The sequence below is a fragment of the Budorcas taxicolor genome, chromosome 21, assembly GCF_023091745.1.
Source record: "Budorcas taxicolor isolate Tak-1 chromosome 21, Takin1.1, whole genome shotgun sequence".
NCBI classification, from domain to species: Eukaryota; Metazoa; Chordata; class Mammalia; order Artiodactyla; family Bovidae; genus Budorcas; species Budorcas taxicolor.
This window is the reverse complement of record NC_068930.1, coordinates 60,141,046-60,163,144: the sequence shown is the minus strand read 5'-3', so window position 1 is coordinate 60,163,144 and position 22,099 is coordinate 60,141,046. Positions and strand designations below refer to the sequence as shown.

Here is a 22,099-nt window from a genome sequence, read left to right as displayed (position 1 = left end):
TGGTTATTTGCATTGTGATAATAGAGTCTTATATGCTCCCAAAGCCATCAAGATCCAAAAGAATTGGAAACCAAAGTCAGTCTCCTCAAATCACCCTCTGATATTCAATGACTCATTTTTGCTTACTTGCATAATGGTATCTGCTGCCTATGGGGGTGTAGAGGAATGTGAATTTAATTAGTTAATGGCTCATTCACTGTCAAATACCAACACAACATTATCAAAAACAAAAGCTCTCAACTCTCTCCTTTTCCTTTTTCTGTCCTGGCCCTGCCTCAGTAATAAGTCTGCACCAGATGGGTGGCCAAAGCAGCAGTGTAGATAAGATCCTGAGAGAAAATCCATCCCACTAGAAAGAGGATCCAGAAAAAGAAGTACCTGTTATATGAGGAGCCTAAGAGAAAATCCTCATTATTTTTCTCTTTTTTCTCACCTCTTTGTCCCATGGTCAGCCCCAGTTTCATGGAAGAGCACAATAATACGGGGAGATAAAACTCTAATGAATTAGATTCATGAATCCACAGAAGCAAGAAGAAAGTTGTACAACATCCTTAATGTACTGAGGACAGTCACAGTGTAGGGAGGAAGGACTGTCTACCCAGAATTCTGTATCTAGTGAAAATATCCTTCAGGAATGAGAGGGAAATAAAGGTATTTTCAGGTGAAGGAAGAATAAAGTAATCTACTGTAGGCAGAACTTCTCTAAAAAAAAAATGCATAAGGAAATTCTTCAGGCTAAGACGAGTCAGCAGAGATACAAAGTTTCAGGAATGAAGGAAGAATCACAAAAATAAATGAAAGAAAAATAGGAAGTGATTGCACAGTTAATAAAGAGAATCATTAAGAAACAATCGAAAAAGATAAAGTTTCTTAAATCATGCTTTTGAAAGTATCCTGAAACAATGGGATGCAAAACAAAATCTTGGCTTTTTTTCTCATCATAAAGGACATTATTGAAATCACTGACAAAATGTGAGTAAGATCTGTAGATTACAAAGTAGCATTGTCTCAGAGTTAATATCTTGGTTTTTATAATTGCACTCTAATATGAGTGAATCCTTTCAATCTGTGTTAAAGAAGCACAAACTGAAGTATTTTGATGATAAAAAGATATCATGTTCAGAACATACTTTTCTGTGATTCTGGTGTTCAACCTTTTTTAAAAACTTCTCATGGAATATTTAGATAATCATAGAAGATTGGAAGGGAAACATTTAAAGAAAAACTGTTTTCAAGAACTTTAGAGACAGAAATTTAGCTGGAGAATACATGATTTCAGGGGCGATAGGGTTTCCACTCTCAGAAATGTATAGAAGTGAAAGTGAAAGTCACTGAGTGGTGTCCAATTCTTTGCGACTCCATGGACTGTCCATGGAATTCTCTAGGCCAGAATACTGCAGTGGGTAGCCTTTCCCTTCTCCAGGGGATCTTCCCAACCCAGGGGTTGAACCCAGGTCTCCCGCATTCTACCTCAAAAGATAGTCTTGCTTCTTACTTCACAGGGAAAACACAAGCTTGAACCATTTTACTCTCCATATGCCCCCATTTCTACCTGTAGCGACATGGCAACCATCCTTACCTCTAGTCTCAGAAGATCCTTGCTTCTGTCAGTGCTCCTGTCTCCCCTCTAGGAACTTGTGTTTATTAATTATCCTCTCAGGCAGAGGAAACATTTTGAACATACAGAAATTTCCCAGTGTTGGCACTCATACTGAGAATTTTCTGAAGAGATGGTAGTCTGGAAGAGCACATGCTTATTTCCTCTACCTTGAATGTACCTTCTCCTCCTCCTCTTATTCTCCAAGGTTCAGATCGGGAAGCACGTTCCCTGGTTACTCTAAGCAGTCAGGCACTTCTCACCATGTTCCATGTTCCCTGATAGCTCAGTTGGTGAAGAGTCAGCTTGCAATGCAGGAGACCCCGGTTCGATTCCTGGGTCAGGAAGATCAGCTGGAGAAGGGATAGGCTACCCATTCCAGTATTCTTGGGCTTCCTTTGTGGCTCAACTGGTAAAGAATCTGCCTGCAATGCAGGAGACCCAGTTTGATCCCTGGGTTGGGAAGATCCCCTGGAGAAGGGAAAGGCTACCCACTCCAGTATTCTGGCCTGGAGAACTCCATGGACTGTACAGTCCATGGGGTTGCAAAGAGTCGGACATGACTGAGCCACTTGCACTTTCACCATGCTCCAATGGCACTTTGCCTGTTCCTCTGTAACTGAACACAGAACGTTTTCCTACCGTGTAAGTGTTCTGTCTGACCACCTCTGCCATTAATGACAAATGATAGGGCTTTCCTGGTGGCTCAGTAGTAAAGAATCTGCCTGCCAATGCAAGAGACATGGGTTCGATCGCTGGTCTGGGAAGATCCCACATGCCGTGGAGCAAGTAAGCCCAAGCATAGGAAAAAAGATTAAGAAGAAGAAGAAAAAAGATGAAAGATAAAGATACAGGATATAAATCGAATTATTATTCCCTATGTAACATGTGCACATTGTTACCTGTCAGATTGCCAAGAGACTGCTGAGGCTGAATATCTATATTGGTCTGGACAGAATACTGCTATATGAGTAGTAGTGTTTCCACCATTGTGTGAATCATGTCAAGTTCAATGTTTTGAATTGCTGAGCTCAGAAAACTTAAAGACTTTGCTTTCTCTGTTGCAGATTTATGTTGACGAAGTCCCTCTGCCATTTCCAGGACACACACTTATTGCTGTTGCAGCAGCTGTACTGCTAGGGGGATTAATTTTTATAGCATTTATGTTCCAAATACGTAATATCCACCCATGGGATATGTTCAAAAAACTGATTAGAAGAAACAATGTGAACCCCACAAATATCACTGCCAATTAGCTAGTTCATAGATGAAACTCTGAACAGTGAACAAATGTTAATCATAATTTTCTCAATCCCTAGGGAAAAAATGTATTTTAATGTTAATGTAAAAATTAGATAAAATACTATACAATTAGCATTTTAACTCAAATTACACTCTGTCAACATGTTTACCATTCCATTCTCTTATTTTGGATACATAGAAAATTTCTTAGTTAACACTTAGAAGATTTTCCTTGAGATTTTTAAGAAAATGAAAAATGGTAACCATCTCTTGGGGAACGGGTTTTCTGTATTTATTCGATAGCTTTTGTTGACTGGAGCCCATTCTGAGCCTTGTCCTTTTCAGATCAGAATGAGTAGAAGGCAGTCCTGGCAGGGAAAGACAGGCGATAAAGGAGGCTCCTGTCCATGTGTGCATTCAGAACCTCACGGGAACGACAGGTGAAGCCATCTGGGTTTTCTTGAGGCAACTTCCAAATCAGATTGTAACACCCAATGAGGAGGAAATGTGACCCCATCACGGGGCTGAGTCTGGGGGAGGAACTGGTTTACAGAACTACATGTGACATGTAGAATTCCAAAAGATGCACCTCTGTGTGCTCTCAGAGCACCCGCTCCCAGGTCGTCAGAAGATGGCCAGTACGTTTGGAGATCAGAGAGTTACACCCTCCTGGAAAAGCCCAGGAGGAGCCACAGTCTGCTCTCGACAACGTGGGGCAAGGCTATGCATCCAGTCCAGGTGAGTCCTGTTCTGGGAACCACAAACCAGGGCCGTGCCGGTGTATCCTGCAAGTTCTTCTGAGAGGACAGTGGGCAGGGTAGACCCAGCAATCAGACTCAGGAGCCAGACATTACAGGTTTGCCACTTCCTAGATGTATGACCTGAGAAAATCCTTTAATTTCTTTGTGCCTGAGTGTTTTCACCTGTAAAATGGGGTAATATTAATACCTACCTCATAGGGCTGTTGTGAAGGCCAAATGAATTTATACATACAAAGTAATTAGAACAGTGCTTGGCTTTGTGAATACTCTTAAGTGTTAGCTGTTGCTGTTCTGTTGCAGGTAATAGAAATCCATCCTGTCTAATTACAATGAAAGGGAAATTTATTGGAAGGATACTACAGGAAGCCAGAAAATCAAAGCAAAATCTGGACAAGGAGTGCTTGTCTGTGGGGAGGAAGGAGACTCATTCTGGGGACTTAGGAGACAGGAGTTTGTCAGCTCCTTAGAGCATCACTTGGGCTAGGGCTCCAGAGATTAAACATGGCACAGAGATTAAAAGTGTAAACTACAGAGTATGACAACCTGTGTTTCTTCTTTTAACAAAATTTTTTAACTACTTTAACATTTACTGAAAAGTTATTACAGTGGTACAGAGGATTCTCATATAACCCACACTCACTTGCCCCTGATATTAACATTTTTTTTCCAGTTAAATAGATAAAAATGCCTTTATTTCTAACATGTGGCTTAACTACACCCATGGTGTGCTAAGCTTGTTTTGGAATCATCTTGCAGCTCCAAGTAAAACCAGGCCAGAGGAGGAACAGTCGGGGCTATTGGTTCCCGGCACCAAGGTGTCACTACTTCAGCAGTTCAATCCACACAGTTATTATCCACATGTTTTTTTGTGACGTATGGAGAGTCGTTTTGGATTCCTCCGTACGACAGAGAGGTCCGACCTTGAGGAAGATTGGTAGCCCACATCCTCTGCTTTGATAGGCTTAATGATATGGCCTGGCTTGGTGACAACCTTGGGCATGGTCAGCTTTTGGAAGGCCCTCTGGGTGTTCCATGTAGATCCTATGGGGGTCTGGATGGTCCTTTCAAATTGTTGATGGTGCGTGAATGGATGTGGAAACAACTGCACCTGATGAGCTGCTGCATGGATGTTCCGCTTCTCACTGATAACCACGTTTGGCAAATCCTTGTCTTTTCTTGGAAGACCCTCAGGGGCTCTAATGAGAAACCGGCGTCTCTTCTTGGCACTGGGCTTCAGGCCCATACCACCCCACTCGCCCCAGCCAGGCAGAGTCAGGTCCAGGTCCTTTGGCTTACTCGCCTCCACAGCTTCCCTCTTCTCTTTCAAGAAGTCTCTGATGACATCATCCCCAGCAAAAGCTTCCTTTATCATATGCCTTTGATCTCTCTCTTCTTCATCTTCCAACTCCTGTACAGTCGTGGGAACTGCCAAGGACTTCACGGAAGGTGATTTTGTGGTAAGGAGGTTCTGGAGATCAATCATTTGCTCCTTCCTTTTCTTCTCCTTGGGGGCTCCAATATGATTACTTCGATTCTTCTCCAACTGCAGCCCTTCCACTGCAGTTCTGGGAAGCTCCTTGTTTTCAGCACACCCTTCTCTGCCCAGCTCCTCCAGCTCATCCAGAGTCCGAGCTCTCTTTGGCCTCTGCAGCAACATGGGCTCCTCTTCCTCCCTGGCAGATTCCTCTCTCTGAGCTGTCCTCACTGAACTCAGTTCTTGCTTGCCTGACTGATGGTTCTCCGTGATGAGTTTTTGAGACAGTGCTCTCAATTCGGACAGCACCTCCTGGCTGCTGGGATCCTTTGTTACACGTCTGTGCACTGGCTCCGCCATGTGGTTGAGCTTAGACTTCTGTCTAAGTGATCGCCTTTCCTCAAATTCTTTCAAGAGAGTTTCTTCCTCCACTACTGCTCTTTCTTCCTCACTTTCAGAAGTCTCCTGGGCTTCAGGCTCAGCAGGGTCTTCCAGGTCTTTCTGGACCTCAGTCTCTTTGGCATCAATGAAGTGATTCTTGGACATCCAGGGGTTCAGTCCACTTGCCTTTATCTGCACCTCATTCACCATGTCAGGAACAAGAGTTTCTTCCTCTTCCTCCTGGCCTTCCTCCTCTTCCTCACTCTCAGAGGCCGCCCGGACCTTCTGCGTCAGCTCTTTGTTCCTGGACAGCTGTTCCTGCATAGCCTGGCGAGCCTCCAGGTCATACTTGGCCATAATTGCCTTTGATCTTGCCCATTTCCCACTGTTCTGGTGCTTAAGGCTCATTCGCTCCATCATTCTGGCCTTGTCAAGTTTTTCTAGTTCTTCCAATGCCGCAGCAGGATTGACCTTCTGCAGCTTCTCGAAATCTTTTAAGGCTTGCTTGGCCTTTCCTTTCTTCAGAATTCTGTGATACTTTTTGCTTTTGATTCTCTTCTCTCTTCGAGCCCTGGCCTCATAGTAGGACTGCAGGGCCCGGGCCCTTTGAAGCTCTGCTCGGCGCATCTTTACCTCTTCCAGGCTCATAGCTTTGAGAGAGGCCTTTTCCATGGGAGTCAGTAAAGAGTCTGTCACAGGCAGCTTGTTCTTATGGAGAAGATTAAAAATCTCCTGCTCCAGGGGAGTTCCTGCCTTCCAGCCACTGACCACATGTTCGATGGGAGCAAAGGCTGATTGGGGCTTGCTCAGGGGAAAAATCAGCTGTTCTGCTTGCCGGTTCTTCAGAACGACAGGATCCCATTTGGAGAGGGTTTGGGAGCTTTTATTGAATGCCACTTCTCTGTGGATCCGCTCAATCTCTTCTCTGTGAAGTGGTAACTCCACAGTCTTCTTTGATTTCACTCGGTTCAGCTGCTTTTTCACAGCAGCCAATGAGGATGAAGTTTTAACAGGCTCAAGCAGATCTGAAAGGACTAGCTTTTCTCCTGATCCTTCAGAACTTACACTGAACTCTGACACCTTCAGACTAGCCTCAGACCTCTCAGCCAGTTTCTGCCTATCCTTTCCATTAAGTGAATTGATTGATTCCAGAAGCTTCTGATGCTTTCTCTCTCCATCATTGTCCCCTTCATCTTCACTGGTGCTCAAGGGGTAGTCTTTTGGCAAATCCTCTAGTTCTTTCTGTTGGTTCAAAGCCAGAAGTTTGCTCTCCGCAGCCTGGTTCGTGCTCATCTCAGCAGCCTGTCTCTCACATGGACCAGGAGTGGAAGTCGAGAGGTGATATTAACATCTTATAGCCTGGTTTTTATCTAGCTCCATCACCTACAAACTGTGTGACCTCAGGAAAGTTATTAAGATTCTATCCTGTGGTCTACACTTTGGCTGTTTGAGCTGTGGATGCCATGTATGCATCTGTATTCCTGTGTGTTCAAAGATACCCCTGCTCAGCTAATTCATTCTTCATGTGACCACAAATTTATTCACCTCTTCCCTGAAAACAGTCCATCCAAAGTCATAGCTAATGATGGGATTCCAGAGATAATGTCACAGAGCCACTGTTCTTGGAGTCCAGAATCTCTAGGTGCTATCAATTTCTCTTAATTTCTTGTCAAAAAGGAAGAAAATGGTGATAATTAGTACACTTCAGCAAAAGACAAAAAAAAAAAAAGTGACTCTTTTATGACCCTGTAACTAAGCCCCTAAAGCTGACTTAGTTTATCTTAGGTTTATCTCTCCACCACACATTCCACGTGCTGCCTTGCCTCTGAAGTGTACCTCATTTTATTAGGACCCTTTGCCCAAAACAACGAAATGTCTTCATTCATGAAGGATCTGAGGCTTTGGCAATCAGATACCTACCACTCTGTAAGTTAGTTTTTTTTTTTTTTTTTTTTTTTTCAGTTTCTATGGATTTTTATCTTGGAGTATCCTTGGTAGTAAAAGTGTGTGGCCCAGAAGCCACCCAATTAATATTGGTCCTCACTGTTACAGGCTTCCCTTGTGGCTCAGCTGGTAAAGAATCTGCCTGCAATGTGGGAGATCTGGGTGCAGTCCCTGGGTTGGGAAGATCCCCTGGAGAAGGGAAAGGCTACACACTACAGTATTCTGGCCTGGAGAATTCAATGGACTGTATAGTCCACGGTGTTGCAAAGAGTCGGACACAACTGAGAGACTTTCACTTTTCCCTGTGTTGGAGCATCTCTATTTTTTCTCAATAAGATTGATGATCCCCTCTTATGCCTGTTTTCCTAACACACAAAAACGGTTACGCGGCAGTCTTGGTGGGACCAGTGGGATCACTGTTGTGTTCATTGGTATTTTTACACTGGTTAGATAGGCCGCTTGATTAACAGAGTTCAAAAAGCAAAACTGTTGGCAGTGGCTTAAGTGAAATCTAAAAATAATCACATTCACTCTCCACCCCTTATTTCCCATTTTATTGTGTTCCAGCTATTGCAAGCATCCCTGTATACTGGGGATCTCCAACATGGAACATACATTTCATCGAGCGGGAGAAACCACAGTGTCCCCAGGACCACTGTGCATGAACCTTCGGTAGACTTCCTTATGTCATAAGACCATCCACGTGTCTGGATGGCAGAGTAGCAATCATGCAATGGGGCCTTCCCTGGTGGTCCAGAAGTTAAGGGGGTGCAGCTTCAGTTCCTGGTTGGGAAACTAAGATCCCACATGCCTCATGGCCAAAAAACCAAAACGTAAGACAGAAACAAAATTTCAAAAAAGACTTAAGAAAAAATAATGCTATGAATCCCCATCTACCCATTACCTCACTTCTTTTTGTGATGTGAATGACGTTAGGGCCAGAGGCAAATTGCGAGGGATTAAAATGTCTAAGGTTCCAGTGTGCTGAAAAGATTGTTGTGTCTCTCTATGGGTAATTAAAATTTTAAGTGTTTGATTATAATACAACACTGAAATGTACGTGGAAATTAAATTAACTTCTTTCCAGATTTTCTGACTGGAAAAATTCCAAATTCATCAGAGCCTTACTATTCTCATTTTTTATTACCTCATTCCCTGTGTTGGTACATAAAGTGACAGAAATGGAGGAACACATGGTAGTAGATAAGACATGCTGAGCAAATGGGTACACATGCCTACTGTAAATAAAGATAATTCATCTTTTTTATGGAGCAAAAGGCAGCATGCTTACTGCCCATGATAAAAGACTCAGGTTCCCTAAGTTCAGGGTTCCTATCAGGTAATGCAACTCATCATGTGTGCACAAGTCATCTAGCCTGCTTTGTGTCACCCTAGGCAAATAGATGGGGAAACAGTGGAAATAGTGTCAGACTTTATTTTGGGGGACTCCAAAGTCACTGCAGATGGTGACTGCAGCCATGAAATTAAAAGATGCTTACTCCTTGGAAGGAAAGTTATGACCAATCTAGATAGCATATTATAAAGCATATTACTACTTTGCCAACAAAGGTCCATCTAGTCGAGGCTATGGTTTTTCCAGTGGTCATGTATGAATGTGAGAGTTGGACTGTGAAGAAAGCTGAGCGCCAAAAAATTGATGCTTTGGAACTGTGGTGTTGCAGAAGACTCTTGAGAGTCCCTTGGACTGCAAGGAGATCCAACCAGTCCATCCTAAAAGAGATCAGTCCTGGGTGTTCATTGGAAGGACTGATGCTAAAGCTGAAAGTCCAATACTTTGGCCACCTCATGCGAAGAGTTGACTCATTCAAAAGGACCCTGATGCTGGGAGGGATTGGGGGCAGGAGGAGAAGGGGACAACAGAGGATGAGATGGTTGGATGGCATCACCGACTCGATGGACATGAGTTGGGTAAACTCCGGGCATTGGTGATGGACAGGGAGGCCTGGCGTGCTGCAATTCATGGGGTCGCAAAGAGTTGGACACGACTGAGCGACTGAACTGAACTGAACTGAGGGCTCAGGTGCAAAGTGCGGTACAAAGATACTGATACTCTGGCTACTGCTGTTGTTGAAAGTAATGAGTTGTTTGTTTTGTCCCAGTGTCTTCTGTCCTCACCAGCATCACCACAACTACACTGTTACTTAGCAAGTAGGATAATATCTCAGATCCTTCACAGTTCTTGACACAAACAAGGCTTAAATTTGTTCACGGGTCTACTGGGTCATGAGAGAAGAGTAACCAATTTGTACTGCAGCTGGAACTGGGCTAGATCCCACTCAAAGCTGTCCATTTTTTTGAACCAAAATTATTAGAGCAGAAATTCTAAATGGTATTCAGCCTCCCATTTCCAGGCATCGTTTTTCTTGGCAGTAGGAAACGTGCGGTTCTCTAACCTGTTCTTTACTTTGGAATGGGACATCACTATGGGATCCAGAATACTGAATTCATCCAAACTTTGCTAAAGCGTATTCTTAGTAAGTTTGATTTTCTATTTCATCATTGAATCTTACCAAGAGACCTTAGGAAATTGTTTCTTTATGATCTTCAGGTCCTATTACATTGCAAGATGGTCGCCTGGCTCCCCACTCGATTGGGGCACAGAGTCACAGTGGCAGAAGTTACAGTGTGCCACTAAATGGCCAGGGGAAGGCCCATACTCGGCACGGAAGCAACATGCCAGGTCCCAGGGCCCTCTAGGCACCATGGCTACGGTGCCCACTTGGCTGTCATTATAACGAGCACAGCAGATGTGGTCATCTTCGGCACCTCTCATTTCCATCAATATAAGGGATCCGTGTCTAAGTGCAGCACTACCTGCCTTCATCCAGTCCTACCAGGATGGCAGTCAAGAGCTTGGACGCCAGAGCAGGATCATCTACTTTGGAATGCTGTCTTTGCCACTTTCTAGCTGTGTCATCTTGAGAAAGTGACTTAACTTCTCTGTGTCTCAGTTTTATTGCCAATATAAAAATGACATTACTTGCCTCATTTGATTCCTTGGGAATTGAAGGAGCTAATAAATGCAAAGTGCTTAGAACAGAGCCTGGCATCTAGAAAGTGCTGTTAGACGTGTTAGCTATTGTACAGGGAGTGTCAGGGAGCATATTTTAAAAGACTCAGATGCTTCCCTTATCAATCTGCTCTTAATGATGAAAAAAGGGAGAGACTTCTGGGTGTTATCAGTCTTTGAATTCTTCTCTCTCCACTGTATCAGATGCTTTCGGCCTTTCAGCATCACCTAACATAGTGCAGGTATTGGGCCCAATTTACATGAGTCAGTCCAATCCCTTAGAACCCCAGCCAGCAGTCTTAGCTAGCATAACAAATACAGTATCACTAGGACAATGAATTAAAAATAATCACAAATTAGGTTCTTCAATTTTTTTTCAACCATTTCAAAAATTCCTGGTCCATAAACATTTCCTCTGAGTTTTAACAATAAAATGAGCATACTCTATAATTTGCAATTCTATGGTATAACTCTTTTCTTTTCTGATAGTGCTTAACACTCTCCTGTTTGAGTCAGAATCCACCATTTGACAATGAGTAGGGAAAAGGAGGGATTTTTAGGTTTAGTCTACAAGGGAAGCACAGCAGAAACTGGCATAGGTTTCACTGAAGAAGAATTTAGATCTAAATAAGAATTTAGGTGACCTTTGCATCCGTGGGATCGCAAAGAGTCAGACACAACTGAGCGACAGAACAATAGCAACAAAACCACCACCGTTTTATTTTCTCAAGATGGTAGCCTGGGCTGGACTCAGCTGGGTGTTTCTGCTGGTCTTACCAATGACCCTCTTGTATATCCTCAGCCGGAGGACTGGCTGGAGGCTCGGCTCAGCTGGGCCCCTGAGCTTCTTTCTCACTCCATGTAGTAGTCTCTGGACCTATTTCTTTTCTACCTGGCCCCTCTATGTGGCTTCTTTACCAGGTTAGTTGGACCTCTTACACGGCAGCTCAGGTCTCCTAAAAATGCGAAAGAGGAAACTGCCACGCTTGGGCCTAGTACTAGCATAACACCATCTACATTCTATTGGCTAGAACCAATCACCAGCCTAGCCCAGATTTAAGGGAGGAGGACTATGCACAATCATAAATATTGAGAGATGAGGTTCACTGAAGGCCACCAAAGGCAGGAGACTTATCAGAGAGCACCGTCCTCCAAAGGAACAAGTTTAGGCTTCTCTGTGTGCCAGGGCTACGATGCCCAAGATGTCTTCCTAACTCACACATCTGGCTCCTCAGCTGGGTTGACTGCAGCAGCTGGGTTCTGGCCAAGAGGCATCTGTCTCTCCATGTGGCATCTCCATGAAGCTATTAATAGCTTTGGCTTACTTACAGACTTGCAGTGTTATAGTAATTCGACTTCTTACATGGCAGTTGGCTTCCCCCAGAACACTAAAGTGGGCACTGCCAGACTTTAACACTTGAGACTTCAAAATCTCAGAGTATCACTGCTTCATTCCACTGGTCAAGGTGGTCCCAATGCCAGCCCAGGTTCAAAGGCAGGAGAAACAGACTCCACCTCTTCTGAGTGGCAAGGTGACATGGCAGAAGAGCCTATATGGTTAGGAGGGAGTATTTCAGTCATTTGTGGAAGTATAAAGGGCTCCCCAGGTGGCATTAGTGGGAAAGAACCCACCTGCCAATGCAGGAGATCCCGGAGACAAGGATTCAATCTCTGGGTCGGGAAGATCTCCTCCCTGGATGAGGGCATGGCAATCCACTCCAGTATTCTTGCCTGGAGAATCCCATGCAGAGGAGACTAGCAGGCTACAGTCCACAGGGTCACAAAAAGTCAGACACAACTGAAGTACACACTTGGAAATATAATCTACCACTTTGATGTTCACTAGCAGTATTTCCCTGGGTTGTGAATTCAACTGGAAGTGTACTTCAGAAATCCTCAAAATCTGTTCTGAACTGGGTTTTCATCATCTCAGCTTTGGGCCACAGCCATAAGAGCTTCATTCAGAAGGGTCACAAGACCATTCCAAGGAAGGCTTTTTTGCTAGGTCAGTAATACTGGGATTTGAGTCTCTGAGCACCATCAGAAGCAACCATTCTAAATTACAATATTCCTCTTTCAGTGTTCAACTAATATCCACCCCCTCTTCCTGTCCACCCCCATCTCATGTCACAGCCAGGCAGTCCATGATTATACAAGTAGCTCAGGCTACAGTGTCAGGAGTTCCTGAGCAACCTCACGCTTTGCCATCGTGTAACTAAACTCCCTGCACATACACACAACTAGAACTTCCATTGTGGGGCTCCCAGTTCAGGTTAAAAGTCCTCAGCAGGAACCTGATTTGCTGAAAGATCAGATAGTTGTTCCTAGATCAACCAGCTATGGCCAGGGACAAAGTCAAGCAATGCAGACCTCACCCTTCTGTTCACTGGCACCATTTCCAGAAAAGAAAAAACCATTATTTGACTTGGCAATCCCTCTAACTGGTGAAGAACAAAAACTTGATGCAGCCTATGGAGAGAAGAGAAGAGAACTGAGCATGGTGAGTATCAGTGACTGAGTGTCAATGGCTGAGGGCTCTGGGCAAACTGCAGTGCAATTCAGATGGAAGGGAAGGGGGAAGAGCGGGGATTGGTAGGTGACTGGACAAGACTGGAAAGGTCAGCAAACAGTCCTTCTACCTCCAAACAAGGATGTGTGCTCCAAGCCCATTGACCCCCTCCATGCCTTTCTTGGTAGATGCCAGCCAGTGTCATTAGAAACTCTGCCTGCTTTGGAGTTGGGAGCCCTCCCTGCTGCCCCCAGCTTGCCCCACAGAGCCTCCCAGACAGCCTCCACCTCTCTGCCAGCCTTCTCCTCTCTGCCAGTCTCCTTCTCTCTCATCCATGACCATTTGACCCATCATTCAAGGTCCAGTTGAAATGTCTCCTCTACTGAGAAATTCTCTCCCAACTTTCTTTGATAATGAGTTTTTCTTTCCTTTGAGTAGCGCAACATTGTGCACAGTTCTATATTATCACACCTCTTAGCCTGGTTCTGCTCTTTACATACTTGTCTCTCCTGTTCACTAGGTGTGGTGCTAATTTTCTATCACATTTCCTTTTAATGACTGTCCAGGGTAGTGACTAACACATGGTTGATGTTCAATAAGTGAATGAGGAATAAAAAATATTTTATATCAAATTTGGGGATGAACAGGAGAACATAAATATGATATGAGAGCCCCTTTCTATGAGAGATGTTCCGATGAAGCAGCACAATATGTAACATCCCACAGGCACATTAGGCACATCCCACAATTTACTGAGTAGGCACTCAATAAGTATTTGTTGAAATGAATAAGCAGATGAAGAAAAGGACTCAGAAGAAGAGGTTTTGAGGATCATTATGTATATAATTATAAGTGTTTCTTTTTCATCTGTCTTTGATTTCTTAAGAGTAGTAATAGGGGAATTTAGAAAATAAAAGTACGAGGAAGAAAAATTAAAATCAAACCACCTGAAATTTTGGTATCTTTTCTTAGTCTTCTGTGTTTTTTGTGTGTCTGTCTGTGTGTGTGCATATATAAGCATACCTAAAATAAAGTAATCGTCTTGGAAAAATGGTTTTGGGTCAGACTGTGGTTCATCCTAACTTTCCTTTGGTCCCCAACCTAGATCAGTTTACAGGAGAATCTGTCATGTTAGATCCTGTCTCTGAATAAATTGGTTGTATCTTGTGAACATTTCTCAGGATCAAATTTTAAAAAGAGATCACTTTCTGATTTGCCATCATGCCATTCATAAATCTCAGAGATTTTGGTTGTGATAAAATTGATAATCATTCTGGTCAATTTTTTTTCTGTTTTAATCATATTTTTAAGAACATGTAGTTTTCCTTTGGAACTTAGAAGAAAAAATTAACCCTCTGATAACAAATTGATCTTTCTAAAATGAATTATTGCAAATTAACAGTGATCTTAGGAAAAAATTAATTTTGTTAATAGAGAATTATCACAGTCTCATTCCTGGGAATGTATTTTTTTGAAACAGGAGCTTAAAATAATTCTTTCTTTATCAAGAACTTTTTATATTTCTTTTCCATGTTATCTTTTCTTTCAGCAAATTGTTTCTTATATGTAGTCATTACTAAGTATCTGTTGAATAAATGAAAAAAAGATACTTCAAATCTGTTTATCTCTAGCAGAATTAATCAGGGAAAGAGAATTAGATGTTAAAAATTAAAAACCAAAATAAAAAGTACCAAGTTAAAGATTTTAAGTAATAGTAAGCATTTTCCGTGTGTGTGTATGTGTATGCATGGGGCGGCCGGATGAGAGGGACCATTTGAACTTAAAAAAAAATTCCTGTAGGGGAAAATGCTTAATCCATAGACCACTGTAAGAAGATGTAACTCATTTTGTGGTAGTAATTTAGGAAGAACATCAGAAAAAACAAAGGTTGGTAATATAGAAATGATTGTCAGTGGAGAAGTTCTGTTCAGCAAGTTGGTCTTGGATCACACAACCCCGCTACAACTGGGGGAATCAAGGCCTCCTAACTTCCCTGAAGTTCCATGACCCAGGTAACGAACTGTGGGAATTTATAGGTTTTCTTATAAATCTAAGAGCTAGTTTCAGGGTTCTGCTGTAGCTTCCAAGATGGCACCTGATATGCCTGAGAGAATGAATGAAGAGAGGGGAGGGAACAGGAGCCCGAGAGCCTCCAGTGGAAGGAGAGAGGAAGAGGAAGGGTTGAGGGAGAGGAGACTCAGGCTGCATGTCATCCTAAAAAAGTCTCAGCCAGGGGTGAACCTAGGAACAGGACTGTCTTTAGAAGAGTTTCATGTCAAGCAGAAATGGCCAGTTCTAAGTCCCTCCTGGCCTCCCTTGGTTGAGAGCAGCTGAGGGAGGGCATTGCGCCCAGGGAACACTGCAGGGGAACGAGGTGGGGAAGCTGGAGGCTGTCTACCGACCCCATCCTCAGTTGCAGGTTCTCCAGAGCAGAGACCTGAGCTGATACCTCCGTGGCTACCATTCCCCACGGGCACCTGGAAATACGATTTCATGCTGGATTACTTGTATAGGATCCAACATCTCTCTAATGGACGCTCCCTAGAAGCACAGCTGTTGCCAGTCACTCATTAGACTGAAAGCAGATTAGAGAGGAGAGAAACCTCCCACACCCCACCACTCCTGATGCAGACTGTGTGCAGGACGTTGTGTTGTCCGTATTCCCTCCTTTATGTCCATGGGATTCTCCAGGCAAGAATATTGCAGTGGGTTGCCATTTCCGCTTCCAGGGGATCTTCCTGACCCAAGAATCAAACCTGTATCTCCTGCATTGCAGTCAAATTCTTTACGATCTGAGCCACCAGGGAAGCCCTTTGGTGTCAGTTAAATATTTATCCCTTTGGTGTCAGTTAAATAAGACTTCAAACATGTTTTCTGGAAGGAGGATTCAGAGGAGGAGGAGTCTAATGTTGGATAAATAAGACACAATTAGGTCCTTGGATACATGAATCTGAGAAGTTAGTAGTAGGTAGGTAAGTTCTTAAAGCATGATGAAAGTAATATGTGAGATATCAACTTAACTAGTGAGAAGAGGACAATTTGAAAAGGCAAGAGCAGGGACTTCCCTGGTGGTGCAGTGGCTACGACTCTGCACTCCCAATACAGGAGGCCCAGGTTCAGTCCCTGGTCAGGGAATTAGATCCCACATGACGCAACTAAGACCTGGCACAGACAAAAAGAAAAGACAAACTAGAAAAATAGTTGTTAGGATGCTATTGTAGCAATCCACAACTGAAGTAGTGAGGCCCCAACTTGAGGTGGGTGGTGAGAGTAGAATCTCAAGGAAAGGATGAATCAAAAACTATGACATCCACATGAAAATTGATTAAATGCAGGAGAAGAAAGAAGTCTGAGGTAATGTCAAGATTTTGAGTCTGGGAGAATAAGAAAATGGGAGAAGTGAAAGATGAGCGGGTTCCCCGGTGAATTACGGATCTGCTGTGCTCAGTGAAAATCTATATTTTGTGTATGAATTAACAGTTTTTAAACATTTAATTGGACTAAGTAGGATTTCTTTGGAAGGAATGATGCTAAAGCTGAAACTCCAGTACTTTGGCCACCTCATGCAAAGAGTTGACTCATTGGAAAAGACTCTGATGCTGGGAGGGATTAGGGGCAGGAGGAGAAGGGGACGACAGAGGATGAGGTGGTTAGATGGCATCACTGACTCGATGGACGTGAGTTTGAGTGAACTCCGGAGTTGGTGATGGACAGGGAGGCCTGGCGTGCTGCGATTCATGGGGTCGCAAAGAGTCGGACACGACTGAGCGACTGAACTGAACTGAAGTGGTAAACAATCCACCTGCCAAAGCAGGAGATGTGGGTTCAATCCCTGGGTTGGGAAGATCCCCTGGAGAAGGAAATGGCAACCCACTCCAGCATTCTCGCCTGGGAAATCCCATGGACAGAGAAGCCTGGCAGGCTACAGTCCATTGGGTCACAAAAGAGTTAGATACCACTAGTAACTAAACAACAACAAAGATTTAATAGATTTAAATAATATCTTGGGCAAGATGGACTGCAATATGAAACTATATCATGATTCTTCTGTTTGAGTTGTATAATTTTTCCATTTGTTTGTTGTTATTTAAAAATGTGTAACCAAAAACATGTGTTTTATATTATTTAGGAGAGAATAAGTTACACTGTTCCTGTTACTCTGATTTTAAAACTGTAAAAGAATAACACAGTCAAGTATTTTCTTACCTCCAGTAACATGGTGAGTTACAGACATGGGATATATTACACATTGTCATTATAATATTTTTAATGCATGCAAGCTAAGTCACTTAAGTTGTGTCCAACTCTTTCTGACCCTATGGACTGTAGCCCACCAGGTCCTCTGTCCATGGGATTCTCCAAGCAAGAATACTGGAGTGGGTTGCCATGCTCTCCTGCAAGGATCTTCCCAACCCAGGGATTGAACCTGAGTCTCCTAAGGCTCCTGCATTGCAAGCAGATGCTTGACTGCTGAGCCACGAGGGAAGCCCAATATTTTTATTATTTATAATCGATAGAATGTGCTCCTTTCACTTATTGTCTACTATTTTCAGGATAGTGTCTAAAATAAACAAAGACTCACCTCTCTCATACCCATGCTTTAAACATTTTGTACAGATTTAACTTTTCTTTTTAAAGGATTTTTCTTATCTATTCTCTACCAGAGTCTATATTATCTTCTTTATGATTTGGATGCTTTTTCCCTAAATAAATTAATTTCACAATAGTTTATGAACACCTTCTGAAAATATAACAGATCAGTTGAGTTCAGTTCAGTTGCTCAGTCGTGTCTGACTCTTTGCAACCCCATGAATCGCAGCACGCCAGGCCTCCCTGTGCATCACCAACTCCCGGAGTTCACTCAAACTCATGTGCATTGAGTCGGTGATGCCATTCAGCCATCTCATCCTCTGTCGTCCCCTTCTCCTCCTGCCCTCAAACCTCCAAGGATCAGGGTCTTTTCCAATGAGTCAACTCTTCGCATGAGGTGGCCAAAGTATTGGACTTTCAGCCTTAGCATCAGGCCTTCCAATGAACACCCAGGACTGATCTCCTTTAGGATGGACTGGATGGATCTCCTTGCAGTCCAGGGGACTCTCAACAGTCTTCTCCAACACCACAGTTCAAAAGCATCAATTTTTTGGCGCTCAGCTTTATTCACAGTCCAACTCTCACATCCATACATGACCACAGGAAAAACCATAGCCTCGACTAGACGGACCTTTGTTGGCAAAGTAATATTTACTCTGCTTTTTAATATGCTATCTAGGTTGGACATAACTTTCCTTCCAAGGAGTAAGCATCTTTTAATTTCATGGCTGTAGTCACCATCTGCAGTGATTTTGGAGCACCAAAAAATACAGTCTGACACTGTTTCCACTGTTTCCCCATCTATTTCCCATGAAGTGATGGGACCAGATGCCATGATCTTCGTTTTCTGAATGTTGAGCTTTAAGCCAACTTTTTCGCTCTCCTCTTTCACTTTCATCAAGAGGCTTTTTAGCTCCTCTTCACTTTCTGCCATAAGGGTGCTGTCATCTGCATATCTGAGGTTATTGATATTTCTCCCGGCAACCTTGATTCCAGCTTGTGCTTCTTCCAGCCCAGCGTTTCTCATGATGTCCTCTGCATAGAAGTTAAATAAGCAGGGTGACAATATACAGCCTTGACGCACTCCTTTTCCTATTTCGAACCAGTCTGTTGTTCCATGTTCGGTTCTAACTGTTGCTTCCTGACCTGCATACAGATTTCTCAAGAGGCAGGTCAGATGGTCTGGTATTCCCATCTCTCTCAGAATTTTCCACAGTTTATTGTGATCCACACAGTCAAAGGCTTTGGCATAGTCAATAAAGCAGAAATAGATGTTTTTCTAGAACTCTCTTGCTTTTTCCATGATCCAGCAGTTTGGCAATTTGATCTCTGGTTCCTCTGCCCTTTCTAAAACCAGCTTGAACATCTGGAAGTTCACGGTTCACGTATTGCTGAAGCGTGGCTTGGAGAATTTTGAGTATTACTTTACTAGCGTGTGAGATGAGTGCATTGTGCAGTAGTTTGAGCATTCATTGGCATTGCCTTTGGGACTGGAATGAAAACTGACCTTTTCAAGTCCTGTGGCCACTGCTGAGTTTTCCAAATTTGCTGGCATATTGAGCATAGCACTTTCACAGCATCATCTTTCAGGATTTGAAATAGCTCAACTGGAATGCCATCACTTCCACTAGCTTTGTTCATAGTGATGCTTTCTAAGGCCTACTTGACTTCACATTCCAGGATGTCTGGCTCTAGGTGAGTGATCACACCATTGTGGTTATCTGGGTCATGACAATCTTTTTTCTACAGTTCTGTGTATTCTTGCCACCTCTTCTTAACATATTCTCCTTCTGTTAGGTCATACCATTTCTGTCCTTTATCGAGCCCATCTTTGCATGAAATGTTCCCTGGTATCTCTAATTTTCTTGAAGAGATCTCTAGCCTTTCCCATTGTGTTGTTTTCCTCTATTTCTTTGCATTGATCGCTGAGGTAGGCTTTCTTATCTCTCCTTGCTATTCTTCGGAACTCTGCATTCAAATGGGAATATCTTTCCTATTCTCCTTTGCTTTTCGCTTCTCTTCTTTTCACAGCTATTTGTAAGGTCTCTTCAGACAGCCATTTTGTGTTGCATTTCTTTTCCATGGAGATGGTCTTGATCCCTGTCTCCTGTACAATGTCACGAACCTCCGCCCATAGTTCATCAGGCACTCTATCTATCAGATCTAGTCCCTTAAATCTATTTCTCACTTCCACTGTATAATCATAAGGGATTTGATTTAGGTCATACCTGAATGGTCTAATGGTTTTCCCTACTTTCTTTAATTTAAGTCTGAATTTGGCAATAAGAAGTTCATGATCTGAGCCACAGTCAGCTCCCAGTCTTGTTTTTTTTTCTGACTGTATAGAGCTCCTCCATCTTTGGCTACAAAGAATATAATCAATCTGATTTCGGTGTTTTTATTATTTATAATCAATAGAATGTGCTGGTGATGTCCATGTGTAGAGTCTTCTCTTGTGTTGTTGGAAGAGGGTTTTTGCTATGACCACTGCGTTCTCTTGGCAAAGCTCTATTAGCCTTTGCCCTGCTTCATTCCTCATTCCAAGGCCAAATTTGCCTGTTACTCCAGGTGTTTCTTGACTTCCTACTTTTGCATTCCAGTCCCCTGGAATGAAAAGGACATCTTTTTCGGTTGTTAGTTCTAAACGGTCTTGTAGATCTGCATAGAACCATTCAAATTCAGCTTCTTCAGCATTACTGGTTGGGGCATAGGCTTGGATCACCGTGATATTGAATGGTTTTGCCTTGGAAACGAACAGAGATCATTCTGTTGTTTTTGAGACTGCATCCAAGTACTCCATTTCAGACTCTCTTGTTGACCATGATGGCTACTCCATTTCTTCTAAGGGATTCCTGCCCACAGTAGTAGATACAATGGTCATCTGAGTTAAATTCACCCATTCCAGTCCATCTTAGTTTGCTGATTCCTGGAATGTCGACATTCACTCTTGCCATCTCCTGTGTAACCACTTCCAATTTGCCTTGATTCATGGACCTAACATTCCAGGTTCCTATGCAATATTGCTCTTACAGCATTGGACCTTGCTTCTATCACCAGTCACATCCACAGCTGGGTATTGTTTTCGCTTTGGCTCTATCCCTTTATTCTTTCTGGAGTTATTTCTCCACTGACCTCCAGTAACTTATTGGGCACCTACTGACCTAGGGAGTTCCTCTTTCAGTATCCTGTCATCTTCCCTTTTCATACTACTCATGGGGTTCTCAAGGCAAGAATACCGAAGTGGTTTGCCATTCCCTTCTCCAGTGGACCACATTCTGTCAGACCTCTCTACTGGTGGCCCCACACGGAATGGCTTAGTTTCATTGAGTTAGACAAGGCTGTGTGTTCCGTGTGATCAGACTGGCTGGTTTTCTGTGATTATGGTTTCAGTGTGTCTGCCCCCTGATGCCCTCTCACTACACCTACTGTCTCATTTGGGTTTCTCTTACCTTGGACATGGGGTATCTCCTCACAGCCGCCCCTCCTGATATTGAATGTGGAGTAGCTCTTCTTGGCCCTCCTGCACCCATGCAGCCACCGCTCCCTGGATGTGGGGGTACTCCTCTCAGCCACCACCCCTGACCTCAGACGTGGGGTCCGATATCAGATGAACCTGTGTTAAATTTTATAATGTAAATGTAGATTTTCCATTATTAGGAACAGAAATCTTATTATTCAAGTAACTGAGTCTGTCTCCAGCATCTAGGTACCATTTACTGAGCCCACTTTGGGGGAGACATAATTCAAATAAACTATAACTTTTTTCCTTTAAAAATATTTTTATAAACCTATAAAAAATAGCCCCTAGAGAAGGAAATGGCAACCCACTCCAGTATTGTTGCCTGGAAAATCTCATGGACAGAGGAGCCTAGTGGGCTACAGGTCATGGGGCTGCAGAGTTAGACATGACTAAGTGACTAAGAAGACATAAAAATAGCTGATCATGTCATCAGTGACCTTGGTCAAAATGTATCCGACCTATACTGAAAAAACTAAATGTGCCTCTGGTCGGTAGAAGCCTTATTTAAATGTTGAATGAGGTGAAATCAGTCTGGCAAAAGGTCAACAGGGGCTGAGTTGTAAGCAGGGATATGGGGCAGACCAGCAAGGAAAGGTTTGTGAAAGAAAACTTCCTCAGGGAACTCTGCAAATGGCAGCACTTCTTAGACCGAGTCATTGTATGGTAAAGAGTTTGGCGATTTACTCAGTTGGCCCCTGATCGGGGAGGGGCAGGACGTTGTTCAACAGCCCCAAGATCTGCATCTGTGGTCCTCCTAGAGAACTTGTTCGCTTACTGACCCAGAATCTTTCACTGTTGGTATTTGAGGAGGAAGCCACATGCTCTGGCAAAATTGGATTGATTCCTGAGTTGGAGGATAAAACATTTAATGAATGCCTACTGTATTCTTGGACTGCAAGGAGATCAAACCAGTCAATCCTAAAGGAAATCAATCCTGAGAATTCACTGGAAGAACTGATGCTGAAGCTCCAACACTTTGGCCGCTTGATGTGAAGAGCCAGCTCATTAGAAAAGACCCTGAAGCTGGGAAAGACTGAAGGCAGGAGGAGA

The 22,099-nt window shown here is 43.2% G+C and overlaps 2 protein-coding genes across 2 annotated transcripts in view; one reads left to right on the top strand and one right to left on the bottom strand.

Moving 5' to 3' along the window:
- CATSPERB (cation channel sperm associated auxiliary subunit beta) overlaps positions 1 to 2,883 on the top strand; it is a 129,598-nt gene extending 126,715 nt beyond the window's left edge. Inside the window, 1 exon segment of the mRNA XM_052659538.1 lies at positions 2,665 to 2,883. Within this exon segment, the coding sequence (XP_052515498.1) occupies positions 2,665 to 2,883 (219 nt within the window).
- Positions 2,884 to 4,417: 1,534 nt separating this feature from the next.
- LOC128066836 (U3 small nucleolar RNA-associated protein 14 homolog A-like) lies at positions 4,418 to 21,099 on the bottom strand. Its single transcript, XM_052659950.1, has 2 exons — positions 20,979 to 21,099; positions 4,418 to 7,120 (listed from the first exon to the last, which is right to left on the bottom strand). The coding sequence occupies exon 2, from the start codon at positions 6,746 to 6,748 to the stop codon at positions 4,451 to 4,453; it is 2,298 nt and encodes a 765-aa protein (XP_052515910.1). The 5' UTR covers positions 6,749 to 7,120; positions 20,979 to 21,099; the 3' UTR covers positions 4,418 to 4,450.
- Between the last annotated feature and the right edge of the window lie 1,000 nt (positions 21,100 to 22,099).

Bases quoted from the DNA above. Each gene is read 5' to 3' on its own strand.
- LOC128066836 (XM_052659950.1), bottom strand. From the start codon at position 6,748: ATGAGCACGAACCAGGCTGCGGAGAGCAAACTTCTGGCTTTGAACCAA.